Source organism: Sebastes umbrosus, chromosome 7 (assembly GCF_015220745.1).
Source record: "Sebastes umbrosus isolate fSebUmb1 chromosome 7, fSebUmb1.pri, whole genome shotgun sequence".
Taxonomy (NCBI): domain Eukaryota; kingdom Metazoa; phylum Chordata; class Actinopteri; order Perciformes; family Sebastidae; genus Sebastes; species Sebastes umbrosus.
Genome location: NC_051275.1, coordinates 13,375,989 through 13,390,806, shown reverse-complemented (window position 1 = coordinate 13,390,806; position 14,818 = coordinate 13,375,989). Strand labels below are relative to the sequence as shown.

General features: G+C 37.0%; 1 protein-coding gene across 3 annotated transcripts; it reads right to left on the bottom strand.

The window, feature by feature from the left end:
* Nucleotides 1–1,839: 1,839 nt before the first annotated feature.
* On the bottom strand, nt 1,840–14,436 carry jam3a (junctional adhesion molecule 3a). Of its 3 annotated transcripts, XM_037776398.1 has the most exons (10): nt 14,252–14,379; nt 12,825–13,033; nt 7,261–7,332; nt 7,067–7,180; nt 6,713–6,865; nt 4,868–5,070; nt 4,249–4,348; nt 3,258–3,387; nt 3,093–3,144; nt 1,840–2,977 (listed from the first exon to the last, which is right to left on the bottom strand). In XM_037776398.1, the coding sequence occupies exons 2-10, from the start codon at nt 12,874–12,876 to the stop codon at nt 2,942–2,944; spliced, it is 912 nt and encodes a 303-aa protein (XP_037632326.1). In that variant the 5' UTR covers nt 12,877–13,033; nt 14,252–14,379; the 3' UTR covers nt 1,840–2,941. The 3 variants fall into 3 exon arrangements, with proteins under 3 accessions (XP_037632326.1, XP_037632327.1, XP_037632325.1); XM_037776399.1 differs by lacking the exon at nt 12,825–13,033 and having other exon boundaries at nt 14,252–14,436; XM_037776397.1 differs by lacking the exon at nt 14,252–14,379 and having other exon boundaries at nt 12,825–13,126.
* Nucleotides 14,437–14,818: the final 382 nt, after the last annotated feature.

The window sequence follows — 14,818 nt, the reverse complement described above, 5'->3', positions numbered from 1 at the left end:
GCTCCGGCCACACACGAGTGCGCATATGCGAACGCGCATGTGTGCCGACCCGCTACATTTATATGCTTAAAAAGTTACAAACAGTCCCTTTAAAGGTCCCATATCATGCTCATCTTTAGGTTCATACTTGTGTTTTGTGTTTCTACTAGATAGATAGATAGATAGATAGATAGATAGTAACTTTATTGATCCCGAGGGAAATTCAAGTTTCCAGCATCACAGTTCTATAGTGCGAAACATGTTAGTAAAAAGGCAGTAAAAAAGTTAGTAGTGCAAAGTACAAAGTACAAAAAAATATACCAGATATAAAATTACAAGGAGATGAATAAAACTGTTAAAACTGAATATAGTGCAGGGTAACAGCTGTGATACAGGACTATTAAAAAAGTGAATATAGTGCAGAAGAGACTGTTAAAAATGAGTATAGTGCATTATTATCTGTCCTGCAGACCGTCCTCCAGAGTTGCAGAAATTCTGAAAACGGGCTGTGTGTATTTCCCTGTGGATTGAGTGTTTCGATACTTTCACAGTATTTATATAGGACAAGCCTGCTTTATAATAAAAAAACATGAAAATCTCACTTTTTTATAAAATGGGACCTTTAACATTTAAATGTAATGTAAGTATCAAAAGTAAAAGAACTCAATATACAATAGAATGGCTCCCATCATTATGATATTATAATACTGGATTAAAATTACTGATGTTTTAATATGTAAGCAGCTTTATTGTTGTAGCTGGATGAAGTGGAGCTGATTTGAACTTCTTTAGGCCTATAATTTTGACTACTGGTGAAAACTAAGTACATTTACCCAAATAGGCAACCGTACTAAAGTATAATTTTTAGAAATAAATGGAGGAAGAAGTATTCAGGTCCTTTACTTAAGTAGAAATAGCAGTAACACAATATAAAAGTAATCCATTACAAGTAAAAGTCATGCATTCAAATATTTTCTCCAGTAAAAAAGTATTTAGGCTACAGTTATATGTACTTAAGCATCAAAAGTAAATTTATTCATTACTATCCTTGACCAAAAAAAATCTTAGTCAACTAACACTTTCTCCACAAAGAATCACACGAAAGCCCCTAAATCTTGTGTAATCAGTAATTATAATATTGTTACTGATGTTTTAATATATAAGCAGCTTTATTGTTGTAGCTGGCAGAAGTGGAGCTGATTTTAACTTCTTTATATACTGTTGGGTAGGATATTTATAATAATGTGTGATATTTTAGAAGATCATCACAGGTTTTTTAAAATCACATATTAATATATATATTAAGTAATTAGTAACTATAACTGTCAAAATGTGGTATAGTGCAATAGTTCCCTCTGAAATGTAGTGGAGTAGAAGTATAAAGAAGCATAAAATGGAAAGTACCACAAAATTGCACTTTAATACATTACTTTATGTCAATTTTCTACTCTACTTATTTTCCACTCCACTGTACATTTCAGAGAGAAATATGCTAATTTTTACTCCACTTACATACAAAAATATGATCACTATAGTTTTACATGTAATGGAGTATTTTTACATTGTGATATTGCTAGTTTTTCTTGGGTAAAGTATGTGAGTACTTCCACCACCGCCAGATTGTAACAATAAAATGCTGCAATTCCTGTGTAAATAAATGTCTAAATTGCCATATTTAGGACAATATAGTTGAAACTACTTTATATTTGCACTAGCCTATCAAAAAAGTCGTATTTTGTCAAACAATTACCAGTTAAGCAATGGTATTATGTTCTCACACATATTTCTGTATGATTATTTTTTAGTCCTTTCTCAAAATCAACCTGACAATACACATGAAACATTTGAGTCTCCACAACATTTACAGTTCAAACGTATTTAATAGTAACAAAATAACATGAACATAGAGCATTAATATCAAATGAACAGTGGACATTTTACAACAGTTCCTGAGTTGTTACACAAATCATTGACACTAATGTTTGAAATGACAGGCTCAACACTGCAGATACACACTGAACGGTAAATACTGTAAATTTATTTCCAACAAACAGTTTTATTGCAGTATTTACAATAAGGTAAGGAGTGCAATGTATGAAAATCAAAAGATCAAAAAAATGTATGTATTTATGTACATTAAATACTGAGTCCAAACTGGACAATATGTCCAATACTCAAAAAATAATTAGTAAAGCACAGAAGGTCACTTATACACAGAAAACAGCACTCTAAAAATCATACTTCACCACCTTTTATAGTACATATTGACTTTGCAGCATAGTGGGATATATGGTACTCAAACTCAAGGGTTACTCTGTACTCGTACATACTGGTTATCATCTGTGAATATAAGAAAGGCTGATAAATTGTGCCTTATGAATCTGAGCTCATCAGCCTTTTACTGTCTGCTGCTTATTGCCTGTATAACTACAGTATATACAAAAACAAGTTTCAACTCTTCCCCACGTGGAACAAAACAAGAACATGTTTATCTTATGAACATAATGTAAAGGAGTTTTGTAAAACAATTTCAGTGTATTCGGTAAAAAGAGTTATAAAAGAGGATTTGTCCAAAAAACGGTGAAGGAATGTAGCTTCCAGCATCTTTTGCGATGACACTGTGGGCCAAATATCAAATTCTACAGCTTTGTAATGGTTTTATTGTATAATAAAATAATAGTTGAAAATAAACAAAATAAGTAAAAAATGTTTTATATGGAATTTAATACTAACAGAGAAAAAAATAAATGTTATCAGGTTATAAAAAACATGAAACAGTGCCACAAAAATGATATTAAAATTACTTTGGCAAGTTGGTTGATTTTGATTTCGATGTGCATCAGAGAATAATGTGCCATGTTGTTACACCTCAAACTTTACCATCTGGAGCATAATTGTAGCAAGTCAACCTCAACAGTTTTTGCTTTTTGTCTCGGTTCCATCTTGTCCTTCGTCTCAGCTGTCAAATGATGAATGAGGACTTGTGGCGAAAATGGCCCTGTGAAAAAAAAGGAATTATAAAATTAGCATGCAGAACTGATCCTTTAATAGTTTCATTTGTTCATAATAAGACATGCAAGAAAAGCTGCGTGTGCTCTGCAGATTGCGTGTACCTCATCTGCATCGCCATATTCAACACCTTCATTCTGTGCTGGCCAATTGTAGCTGGAATAAATAAATGAAATATACATAATAAAATACAAAATCCTTGAAATAGTGTAGAATTAAAGACAGAATAACATATTGCCTCTCTTTCCTACTTCGGAGTTTATACTCACTTGTTTTCATTGTGACCTTTTTTGTGGAAGCATCCACGTTTAAGGGAGTGACAAATGGAAGCAGCCAAACAGAAGAAAACAGTCACCCCACCAAACGACTTGAGGAAAATCCCGAGGATGTCGACGTCATCTGTAACAGTGAAATCATCACTTGATTAATGTGTTCAGCTGATCAGCCAGCTATCAAGTAAAGATATTAAGGCTGTCAAAGTTAACATGATAATAATGCGTTAACGCAAATTTGTTTTAACGCCACTAATTTCTTTAACGACTTAATGCAACATGTGATTTTTTAGGTTGTATCGGGCTCAGTTTTAAAGCTAGGGTGAAGATGAAGCTAAATAACTTACGCTAAATTTTGGCGAGGAAAAACTGTCATGGCCATTTTCAAAGGGGTCCCTTGACCTCTAACCTCAAGATATGTGAATGAAAATGGGTTCTATGGGTACCCACGAGTCTCCCCTTTACAGACATGCCCACTTTATGATAATCACATGCAGTTTTAGGCAAGTCCTAGTCAAGTCATAGTCAGCACACTGACAGCTGTTGTTGTCCGTTGGGCTTGAGTTTGCCATGTTATGATTTGAGCATATTTTTTCTGCTAAATGCAGTATCTGTGAGGGGATCTGGATAATATTTGTAATCGTTTTGTGTTATTATTGATTTCCAATAATAAATATAAACATACATTTGCATAAAGCAGCATATTTGTGCACTCTCATGTTGATAAGAGTATTAAATACTTGACAAATCTCCCTTAAAGACACATTTTGAACAGATATAAAATGTGTGATTAATCACGGTTGACTATTGACAATCATGCGATTAATCACGATTAAATATTTTAATCGATTAACAGCCCTAAAAGATATCAAACATTGCTGCTGATACCTTGAGAACTTCATACCATTATGAAACAAGGTAGCATGATTACACAAGTAAGACAGCTTTATATAAGATAAAACAGTCCATCAGATGTTTAGACACTCACAGACTTCCATCGTTTGTGAAGGACACTGTGCGTGTCCGGCGTCATTCTTCGCCTGGCAGTAGTAGTCCCCGGCGTCCTCCTTCCTCACTCTTCGGAATTTCTGACAAGACATTTTTTAGAGAGTTTTCAGTGCAATGACAGACAGCTGCATTGTCAACAAAAATGCTAAAGGATGTTTGGCTGTCAACATAAATTCTTATGACACTTTCTAAAGACTGACTGTCTTAAATTGTGTTGTAACATTCCATGATATGGAAATGTGTTTAGTAACATGGTTGTCTTTGAAGTAAATACATCACCTTGGCTTTGAATGCAACATTATCCATCTTTCATATGCCAGTTTTAGGTTAAGCTTCTTTACACGCACGGATTAATCCTGCTATTAGTCATACGGTGGTTAAGCTTTTATTCAGATTAAGCTGTTCACATTTACATTACTGTAGATAAGCTGTAATTGGGTATCCTTGATGCTAGAGAGTCCTACGCACAAACAGAACTGTCAGTCAACTATTTCTTCCACATTTGACAGAGTTAGATTCTAATAAAGAGAAAAGAAATTGATTTCTAATAATCTAGTAATACCTTTAGTTAATCAAGCCATAACCTGTGTCTTTCTTACCAGGCCTCCAGTGTCGGGGTTGATGCTGTAGGAGGAGTTGACCAACTTGGGGCTGTTTTTGGGGTCCTGAGGAAGCTCCTCGCTGTTGTGGAACCAGCGGTACTGAGAAGCAGGGAAGCCCTCGTTCTCCAGACATCGCAGCTCGGTCGATGTTCCAACTGTGACCGCCTCTGGCACGCTGCACCGTGGTACGACAGGTTTGACTGCACACAGACATAGACACACGTCAGTCTACTGCAACTACTGACTGTTTTTACATTTATCTTATCGTATTAATCCCTTGATGCATAAATGTCCAAATATGTCAAATAATCATTACAAGTTAGCGGAGCCGTCTTCTGGCTATTGCTTTAGCTTTATTTAGCATTGAGAATGGAAACACTGGAAGTAAATAAGTAAAACTTTAGTAATGTAGCACTTTTCAAAACAAAGTGTGTCACAATAAAAGCATTAAATATCAAACAAAACAAAAAACACAACAAAATAGAATTTACAAAACTGGAATAAGATCAACAAAAAAAGCAAAAAAAATCAGTTAAAGAAACGAGAGGAGTATAAGTGAGTCGTGTGAAGTTAAAAAACTAAAACTTATATTGGATGATCTAATAGTGAGAGGTAAATTCTTAAAAAATACTTAAAAAATTCAACATTTTAGGAGCAAAGACAGCATATGCTCGGTAATAGAGCTGGTTAGCCGACCTGAGAGACAGACTTTAAGTTACTGTATGGACACAACAATTTAGAAATGTACTCAGGTTGTACTTAAGCCGAAGTTGTACTTTCCGCGTCCATGAGTTTCCGCGTGATGTAAATTTTGTCATCAGAGGGTGAACGCGTATAGGCCCTGTGTGGACGTCTGCGTACCGCCAATTTGTTGTGAGGTAATAACTACAATTTCATATTGAATTTAAACTCTACTAGAAACAGGGGAACATCTATCCTGGTGAGTTTGCCACCAACTTCACGGTGACAACAAGACTTGAGGAAGTCACTGCATCTGGCCCAAATATTCTGGCACATAACTTGTTGTAAAACAGCAAATTTATGGTTTCACTTTTCAGTTTTTGCATGTATTAATGTAATGTAATATCAGGCTAGCTGTTTTCACTGGTTGGCTGGTTTGAATCAGAGTGAAATTTATATTTTTGGTTCATTTTCTATTTAGTCTGGTTCGGTTTCACAGTGCACAAATTCAAGCAGACCAAATAATAAAAAAAATTATTTGCTGAGGGGCGTGTACGAAAGAGCACATTTATCTTTTTTGTCTCGAGAGCTGCCACTTCTATACAGGGAATCACAGACTTTGATATATTGCAGTCCAATGGTTTTTACTTTGACTAGGCACTGATCTACTGTCTGCAGGATTCCCTTCTCCTCCAGTTTATCTCCAATGACATCAACATCACTACTTTTGTGGCCTTTATTTAGCATCTCCTGTATGTTCTCTTCGCCCCAGATGTCAAGCAAACATCGGACTTCTGCAGAAGTTCAGGTCAGTCCTCTCCCACTAATGTTAACCTGTCGTTTACCTGTGTCCATCTTAACAAATGCCTGCATGCCTCCACCTCTCGACATCGATCTCAGCCCGACTGTTTTGGTCCGCTCTAGAGTACGGTTACTGCGTTCGCAACCGCCCAAACAAACCGTACTAAACAGACTAAATGTTGGCTTGTAAAAGCGCCCTAAATCTTGGCAAGAAAGCAAATAATCTGTCAAACTATGCCTTTAATATAAATATAAAATTAGTATTCTGTTCATCTGTTAACCCACAAGAATATAAATGTAGATGTGCTGCTAGTCTTCAAAACATGGACCAGTCAGTGATGTGGCACCGGCTCACCGTACCTCTTACTGCAAGACTAATCAGTATCTCATCAAAGTCCCTTTGATCGTCGATGGCGGCCACCTCGCAGCGGTACTCTGCAGTGTCTGAGCGAGTGGTGTTGAAGATCAGGATGTTGGCCGGCTCTCTGAGCTGAGCTCTGTGCTCCAAGTCCCCTTTTAAGAGAGGAAAAAAACACTTTACAATTGCTCATTCACATACACAGCGTGACTTCACAGCTCAGAAAAACAGAATTCAATGCCAAGTTCTTTCAAGGTAGCATTCATTCAGCTAAGCTTTGAGCCCTGAGACATTACTTTGAAATGGTCTACTGCTTGATGGGGTTTTCAGAAAGAGAGAGTTTGCAAGCGGTTTACCTGATATCCTGTTTTGAAAGTACACATAGCTGGGAATACCGTTCTTAATCTTTTTCCATTCAATCCTCGGGTTGTTTGTCGAGATGGACTCTATTAAACAGGTCAGTTCGATGGCTATGGGGGGAAACAGAATGCATCAGGAAAAGAAAAGCTACTTTAGCTAAATAGGTTAGAGTTATTTTCCAGCAACTTACGCTCAAACTCATTTGCCCACACAATCTTGTCCGTGGTTCGGAGGATTACCCCGAGTGATGATGGGATGTGACCTGTGAGAAAAAAAAAGAAAGAAGGAAGACACTAAACACTGAGCAACCCTGATGGCAAGCGTTTTCATTAGCAGACATTATCAACTGGGCATGTTGCCTAATAAACAGCGGATTAGAGTGATAAATATAGAAGCTCTCAGAGAGCCTTGGGGATCTGACTTAGGGTAAACATTTCTTATTAATCACTCCACATTTCCCTTTAAGGAGATTAACACCTGGGGCCAAAGTGTGTTTCACATGCATTTTTAATGAATGTGTGTTCTGCACAGTATGGGCTTTAGGAAAACACACTGACTCCTCGGAAGAAATATTCTGACGGTTTTTGATTATAGTGGTTAATAGGATAATTAATTTGGCTGGCAATCAAACACTGAACGAGAGAGCAAGTTTTAAATGTTAAATTGCTGCAATATAAATGTTTGTTTTTATTGTTTTGGCTTTACTCCTGTGTGCACTGCATTTTAAATGAAACTCTGACTGAGGTTAAAGTGCTGACTTTCAGCTTTTCAGCTTTTTGTTTGACACACCCTGGAGAGCCAGCGTGGGAGGACTTTTATACACAGTCCCTCTGGTTTTAGGACAATGCAGCAAGACAACAATCATAAGCATACAAACAAGGCAACCAAGGAGTTACAATACGATGCGTATCATGATACAGGGATAACGATATATATCGTATATACATATAATATATACATATATATATATATATATGTATATATTGCGATACTGTAAGCAATGCAATTATATTAGAAAAACTGTCATAGTATAAAGAATACACCAAAAATACACCATTTTAGAATAGGCAAAAATAACTGCATTGTTTTTGCCCCAAACTGCATGGGATTAGGTTTTCTAGTTTCATATGATGCCAGTTATGGAGGACGTATCGTGCTAAAATAAAATAAAAATGCAAAAATTAATTAATTAATTAAAATTTCATAATATAAATACATAAATAAATAAAAGTGGAAATTAAACAGAAGAGTAAATAAATAAGGGAATTAATACAAAGGTAAATACATAAAAATGATAATTAAAACAGAAATATCAATTTCTGTCACATTTGATCAATTAATTCATGACAACATTTATTTTTAATATTATTTTTGCTAGTTTTAATGGCATATTTATTTATTGATTGATTGATTCATTTATTTATTTATTCATTTATTTTTTATTCTGGCAGGTTCCGTCCTCCATAGCCAGCACCTTCACTCTAGCTTTAAAACTGAGCCCGGTACAACCTCCGAAATAATGAATAGCGTTGGATCTTTAAGGGGGTTAATTAAAAATCGATAAAGTGTTTTGGTGTTTTGCTGGTGACAATATTGCGATACTCGTGTATCGATATTTTCTTACCCCCCTGGAAACAAGTCAAATCTCAAGATGGAACTGCAGGTTCCATCTTGAGATTTGACTTGTTTCTAGGGGGGTAAGGAAGGACTTCATTTCAGTTCATGTGTTTTGTATTTTAGTTCAGCATAACTTTATATGCTGCACATACACAAGGGTATTCTATAACTCTTACACTGAAAAGTAGAAAGAATAACTGTAGTGCTGAAGTAAAAATAGAGGCAATGCTTTCAGACACAAAGTGGATGTGCTTGTCTGATTTCTGTTAAAAACAAATCTGACGTTAGAATATGAACATCTGCATCGCTAGTTCATGAGATCTCATAAACTAGTGTTTGGGTGACAATGTGCCTCTGAGGAAAAGCTGCAATTGGTCATCAGTGTGTCACTCGTGAGAGCAGAGAGCCTAAAACATCATCGGGTTTTTTTAAATTTTTCAGGTTCAGTGAAAGAGTTTCTTTGTGACACTAATTTACACTGATGTTTACAGTATAAATAATTTATCAAAAATCCCTAAACAAAACAAATCAGAAGCCCAAAAATAACTTGACAGTGGGAATGTGCTTAAATTTGAATCATATTTAATCAACCGTCTTGGTTTCCCCCATGGCACAAACAACACATGAGATATATACTTATTTGAAGTTCCTCGCTTGAGTGGACTCCTTTAAGCAATCCGTGCTATTTTGTAAATGTCAGATTGTAATGGCAAGGGGCATAAATCACAAGTTTGGTCAAACTCAATGCCAATTTAAGTGGAAAACAAGTGAGCACAGAGCGAGGGGTGTGCGACAACAAATTAAGAAAATGTGAAAATTACAATTTCAACTATACACAATGGGTCTTATTTAAAACGCTGAGGATAAATAAGCATGTTTCCACCTTCCACTGGTCCCCTACACTCAACCTATTGTGTCTGTGACACTTCCAAATGCAATAATTGCTGGGTACAGATGCGACTAACAGCACCCATGCTGAGTAATGAAGGCGTTATCGCTCCCAGTGGTGGCAATGTGTGGGGGGTTTCAAATGAAGGCTGAAATTAGAGAACAATAATGATCTGAGCGGGCCTTGAACAGTGCAAGACATCCCCTCCTGTTTGCCCGAGGCACTGTGCACTATCTATTTATTCACAGCAGCCTTGTTGCCACACGAGTGACCCCAGATGTACAGTTAGCTAGCTAACGTATACAGCCGGAAAGTGATGAAAAACGTGGGTCGTGCTGCCAAAGCATAAGCGCAGCTGCGGACACTGATGAGATCTGACTCCCAGGTCTCGGCTTCCGTCTCTGTTGCTGACTTTCCCACCCTGTACATCAAGACACTATTTTTAGCCCAGCTGTGACTGGACATCCCGGGAGACACAACGGAGAGCTCGTCCAACAAACGCTCCCTCGGCATATGTGAGACAGAGTGCGGGCTGAATCTACAATAGAGGCAGAAAGCTCCTGCAAGTTTACACGGACAAAAAAAAGAGGGACAAACATAAAAACTGCAGCGCTTTCAAATACTAGACGTTTGACAGGATCTCTGAGCAAGTATCACATTACAAAAAAAACAACAAACTCTCGTCATTTCATGGATTACAACATAGCAGTGTGTAATATGTTATTCTAAGTTTACAGGGAATTATATTCAATAATTTAATAAGTCTTGCTCAAGCACTCTGTCACACTGATAAAAGCTCCTTGGGGGCGACCTTTGTTGCATGTCATCCTCCATTCTTCTCTCTTTCGCCACACATTTTAAAAAAAGAAACTAGAAAATGTTCCATAAATACAGTTTTCTGTCCTTATTAATCACATTAAGTAATAACTGATACTGAGAAGTTGGAGTATGGTGCATGCACACACTACAGTAACCAAAATCATCATCAAAACCAGGCACAGTTTTGACATGATTCTTATTTTTTAAAAAGTAGGCCGTGGGAAAGTATAACCACAGCCAATTAACATGACAATGTGTAGCTAATTGCTAATACAGGTTTAGAATAAAAGCATTCCCTCAACAATGGCTGGTCCCCCGGTGACACAATGTAGGCTGAAGAGAAGACAATATTTTTGCAGTGCGAAAATAATCTCAGCGTTTGCCGGAAAGCAAAGACAGGCTCATTTTTAATCCCTGTGTTTTTGTAATGCATAGACAAAGCAGGTCTATAGTCTGTTCTGAGAGAAATGGCCACATTCTGCAATCCTCTTATGCACGAAATATGAAAACAAACTACCCATCCCCATCCCTGAAACAAACAAACAAAAAATGTTGAACCAGTTTATCTATAAAAAGCCTTTTTCCCAGACATTCCAGTGCAGCAAATATGCTGAAGGCAGATTTAGCTGCAAGCAGCACAGAGAGGTGTATATGGACCAAGGACCGCAGGGATTGACTGCATACTGGATTGTCTGTGTAATCACAGCTAATCACTCCAGTGGATCAGTATGAGATGTGTCATGTTGTCAAATGTACTCGAGGGAAATGTAAGGAAGGGACACGAGAACTGTGTTTTGTTTTCTAAAGACGCGTAGGCGACACGATTGACACAAGAAAAAGTCCCTCCAGCGCAGTATTCCAGAGCGGATAAACACTGTCTGAGACATACAAAGTTTCCAACATACCAAATATGTCAGGCTGACTTTCAGGGAAATATGCCATCCAGAACGCGGAGTCTAGAGTTTGAATATTTCACTCAGTGTGAACAAGAACGATTAAGCTAGTCAATTAATTGGTTAATCAACTCAGTAAGTTTGATAACCAATTAACTGTTTTAAGGATTTCTAAAACAAAAACACCAACAATTCTCGGATTTCAGCTTCTCAAATTTACAGATTTATGCTTATCTTATGTGACTGTAAACTGAATATCTTTGGCTTGTTGGTCGAATAAAACAGGCTGTCGGAATACATTCCTTGCTGTGTGGGAAACTAAAACAGGTATTTTTCACTATTTTTTGACATTTTATAGACAGAATGATTAATCTGTCTATCAAGAAAATAATCAACCCTGGTGTAAACATAGTATAACTTCAATTAAGAGCAGGAACAAGCCGATGAGGTATATACGTATGTGATAGCCTACTTTCCGTGTGCAATAAGGCTGCCCCCTCTTAGTTGTTTTGGTCCTAGTCTACTAAGATTTCTTTAGTTGTTTAGTCATTTTTTTATGTTTTTTCATGCTGAATGGCTGATTTCCATGGGTATGAGCACATCTCTGGTAAGTTTTTAAAGTGCTGCTTTTGTGTGATTCTTTGTGGAGAAAATCAGTTTTACAGATCTGTCGATTAAATTAGCTAATGGATTTGTCGACAAATTCGCACGAGTGCTAGTCAACTAAGAATTTCTTTGGTCGAGGACAGCCCTATAGTATGGAATAACATGATTTTTTCAACCTTAAAGTACAGAACCAATTTTTAGGAAACTGGCTGTTAAGGGATTAAGATAATCTTCACGCAAAAAACATTAATTTTGTTTTATAAAATAGTTTAAATTTATGCACCAATGCGTGCAAGTTATATGAAGCATGGATTAAACATTTAAACTGATTAATATTCATTATCTAAACCTAAAGGCAGTCTAAAACTGGAGGGCAGAATCTCAGACTATTAACATTAATCTAAATTGGAATAATTTCTGCTGCTACTATGGTAGCGAGCTCCATTTACACACCGAGATTCACAACCAAAACACACTGTCAAGAACCAAATAAATGAAGCTTTGCCTTGTCAGTCGCTTAGTCATTTTGATTCACACTTGCAGGGGAGCTGCAGGTCAAAAGTTCAACGCTTACTGATGCAATCTACCATTTGGAAATAACCCTCTCCGCTGCCAATTTTCACCCAGCAGCAGCAGCAGGGTGACCTCACACCGGGAGGTGGATACAACATATCACCCAGCATCATGCAGCCACATTGATCAGCCCCAAAGCTCCAGCTGTTGTTGTTGTTGGGCAGGGATGATGTCATAATGATGAGGCATGTCATCTCCAACATACCATGTCTGACTCTTCATTTTCAGCACACTAATAATAAAACCCTCAGCAGTACCCTCATCAATCAGCAGCACGTGATCACTAATAAGGTCAATACACACACACTCTTGGATTCAACAGAGATGGCGTTTGAACAATGGATAGTATGAACTCACACATGCATGGATCTGTGATTATGCTGCATGCACAATACATGAATATCTTCATTCCCTGATGGAGCTCTACCAGCAGCGCTGCATTGGCAGGGCTTCCTCCATCATCAAGGACCCTCAACACCACCTTCTCACGGCCTGTTCTCCCTCCTGCCGTCTGGGAAGAGGTACAGGAGCATCTGCTGCAGGTCCAGCAGGATGCTGAACAGCTTCTTCTCACAAGCGGTTAGGCTTGTAAATGGACTGTGTCGCCTCCCCACACACACACATACACACACACACACACTCACATCCAACCCCCCAGCATCAACACAGAAACAGTTTTTAAAGCTAGTCACATGTCAAAGACAGTAATGCAAACAGCACTTTACTATGGACATAAATGCACTTTTCCTGCTAAACACGACTGCAAATTGGGTGTATGGACTGCAAATTGTATGAAATTGTGTCTGAAACGTTTACTTATTTCATTCTTTTATTGTTATTTTTAGGTACGTTAATATATTTTTTTTCAATATTATATTTATTTATTTTTTTGTTCATTTTAAAACAGCAGAACAAACATTCACAAACGTCCCCAATAATAACATTTTCGGTACAAAGAAACTTAATAAACCTAATATTAATATAAAATAAGCCAGTATAGATACAGGAAAAACACATTATATACAAAAAAAAATAGATATATAAGTAAAAAGAATATACACAAGTAAAAGAAATTAAATTTAAAACAATAAAATAAAATAAAATAAAATCTATAGGTATGTTAATTTTAATACTTATTTAGTAAATCCTTTTTAATGCACTGACGGGGAGCTGGGAGAAACAATATTTCGTTTTCTTCTGTGTATGCAAATACTCAGTGAAACGACAATAAAGTGAATGTTGAATCTTGATAAACAGATGCATGTTATTTGAGCTGTAATTTCTGGTGCCCTCTATCTATCTCAGGGTTGACACGACAGGTCCTCCTTATGTTATACCATGTGGTTGTTTTTCACCCAAAGTAACGTTTTGCTTTGTTTTTTTATGCTGGAAATGTCCTCAGAATAACTCTCCAGTGACAAATAAACACACGACATAATACGGAGGGTTGGTTAAATGCTTGTACAACAAAGAAACAACATATGCTAACATATGCTTGTTAGCAACGTGAAGGATGCTCTCACAACTACGTCATTGTTCAGGTTGGACTCGCAGAAAAGCAACATAAGGTTTTTATAACGTTAAAGGAAACACTATAAAACCACACAAATAAAAAACACACTCTCGACAAATTCACAATCTGTTTAGTGTCCAGCTACCGTGTGTCTGTGGTGTAATGTTAGCATTGATAGTATACAGCTGTGATTTAAGCCGCACCTCGCTAAAGCGCAGCGACGTTTCATACTAAAGGCATTGTGTTGGGTAAAGAAGGAAGAATAACTTACCTAAGCTGGTGTACAGAACAAAACACGCTACGAGCCGCTGAATCGCCATCTTGCAGCGTCTGGTTTCTCGGTTACAGCGGCAACACACTCAGCAGCACCTCTCTGAGAGGTATGAGAGGATGATGCGGAGCAGAGAGAGGACCGAGCAGACTGCTGCTGGATGTTGCCATCCACGAGTTTCCATAGCTACAAGCGACGAGGAGGGATTGAGCCCTCAGTGATGACTGACAGGCTGAGAGGAGGTGCCAAATATGTCTATGCAAATATACTCCTCCTTTTCTAATTATTTATTGTTATTAAATATGTATAAAAAGAAAATCATGCAAGTAAAAAAAATGTATACATAAAATAGGGAGAAATATTGCACTATTTGTTTATATCATGTTTATTTTTGTTTATAGCCTGTTTTGTAAATTGTACATTTTATTCTTATTTTATTTGAACGTTTTATCTATTCTTTTGTTATTATACAGTTTGTCTTGCACCAACAAAGCCAAAGAAAATTCCTAGTGTATACCTCTTACACCTGGCAATAAACACCTTTCTGATTCTGATTCTGATTCTGAT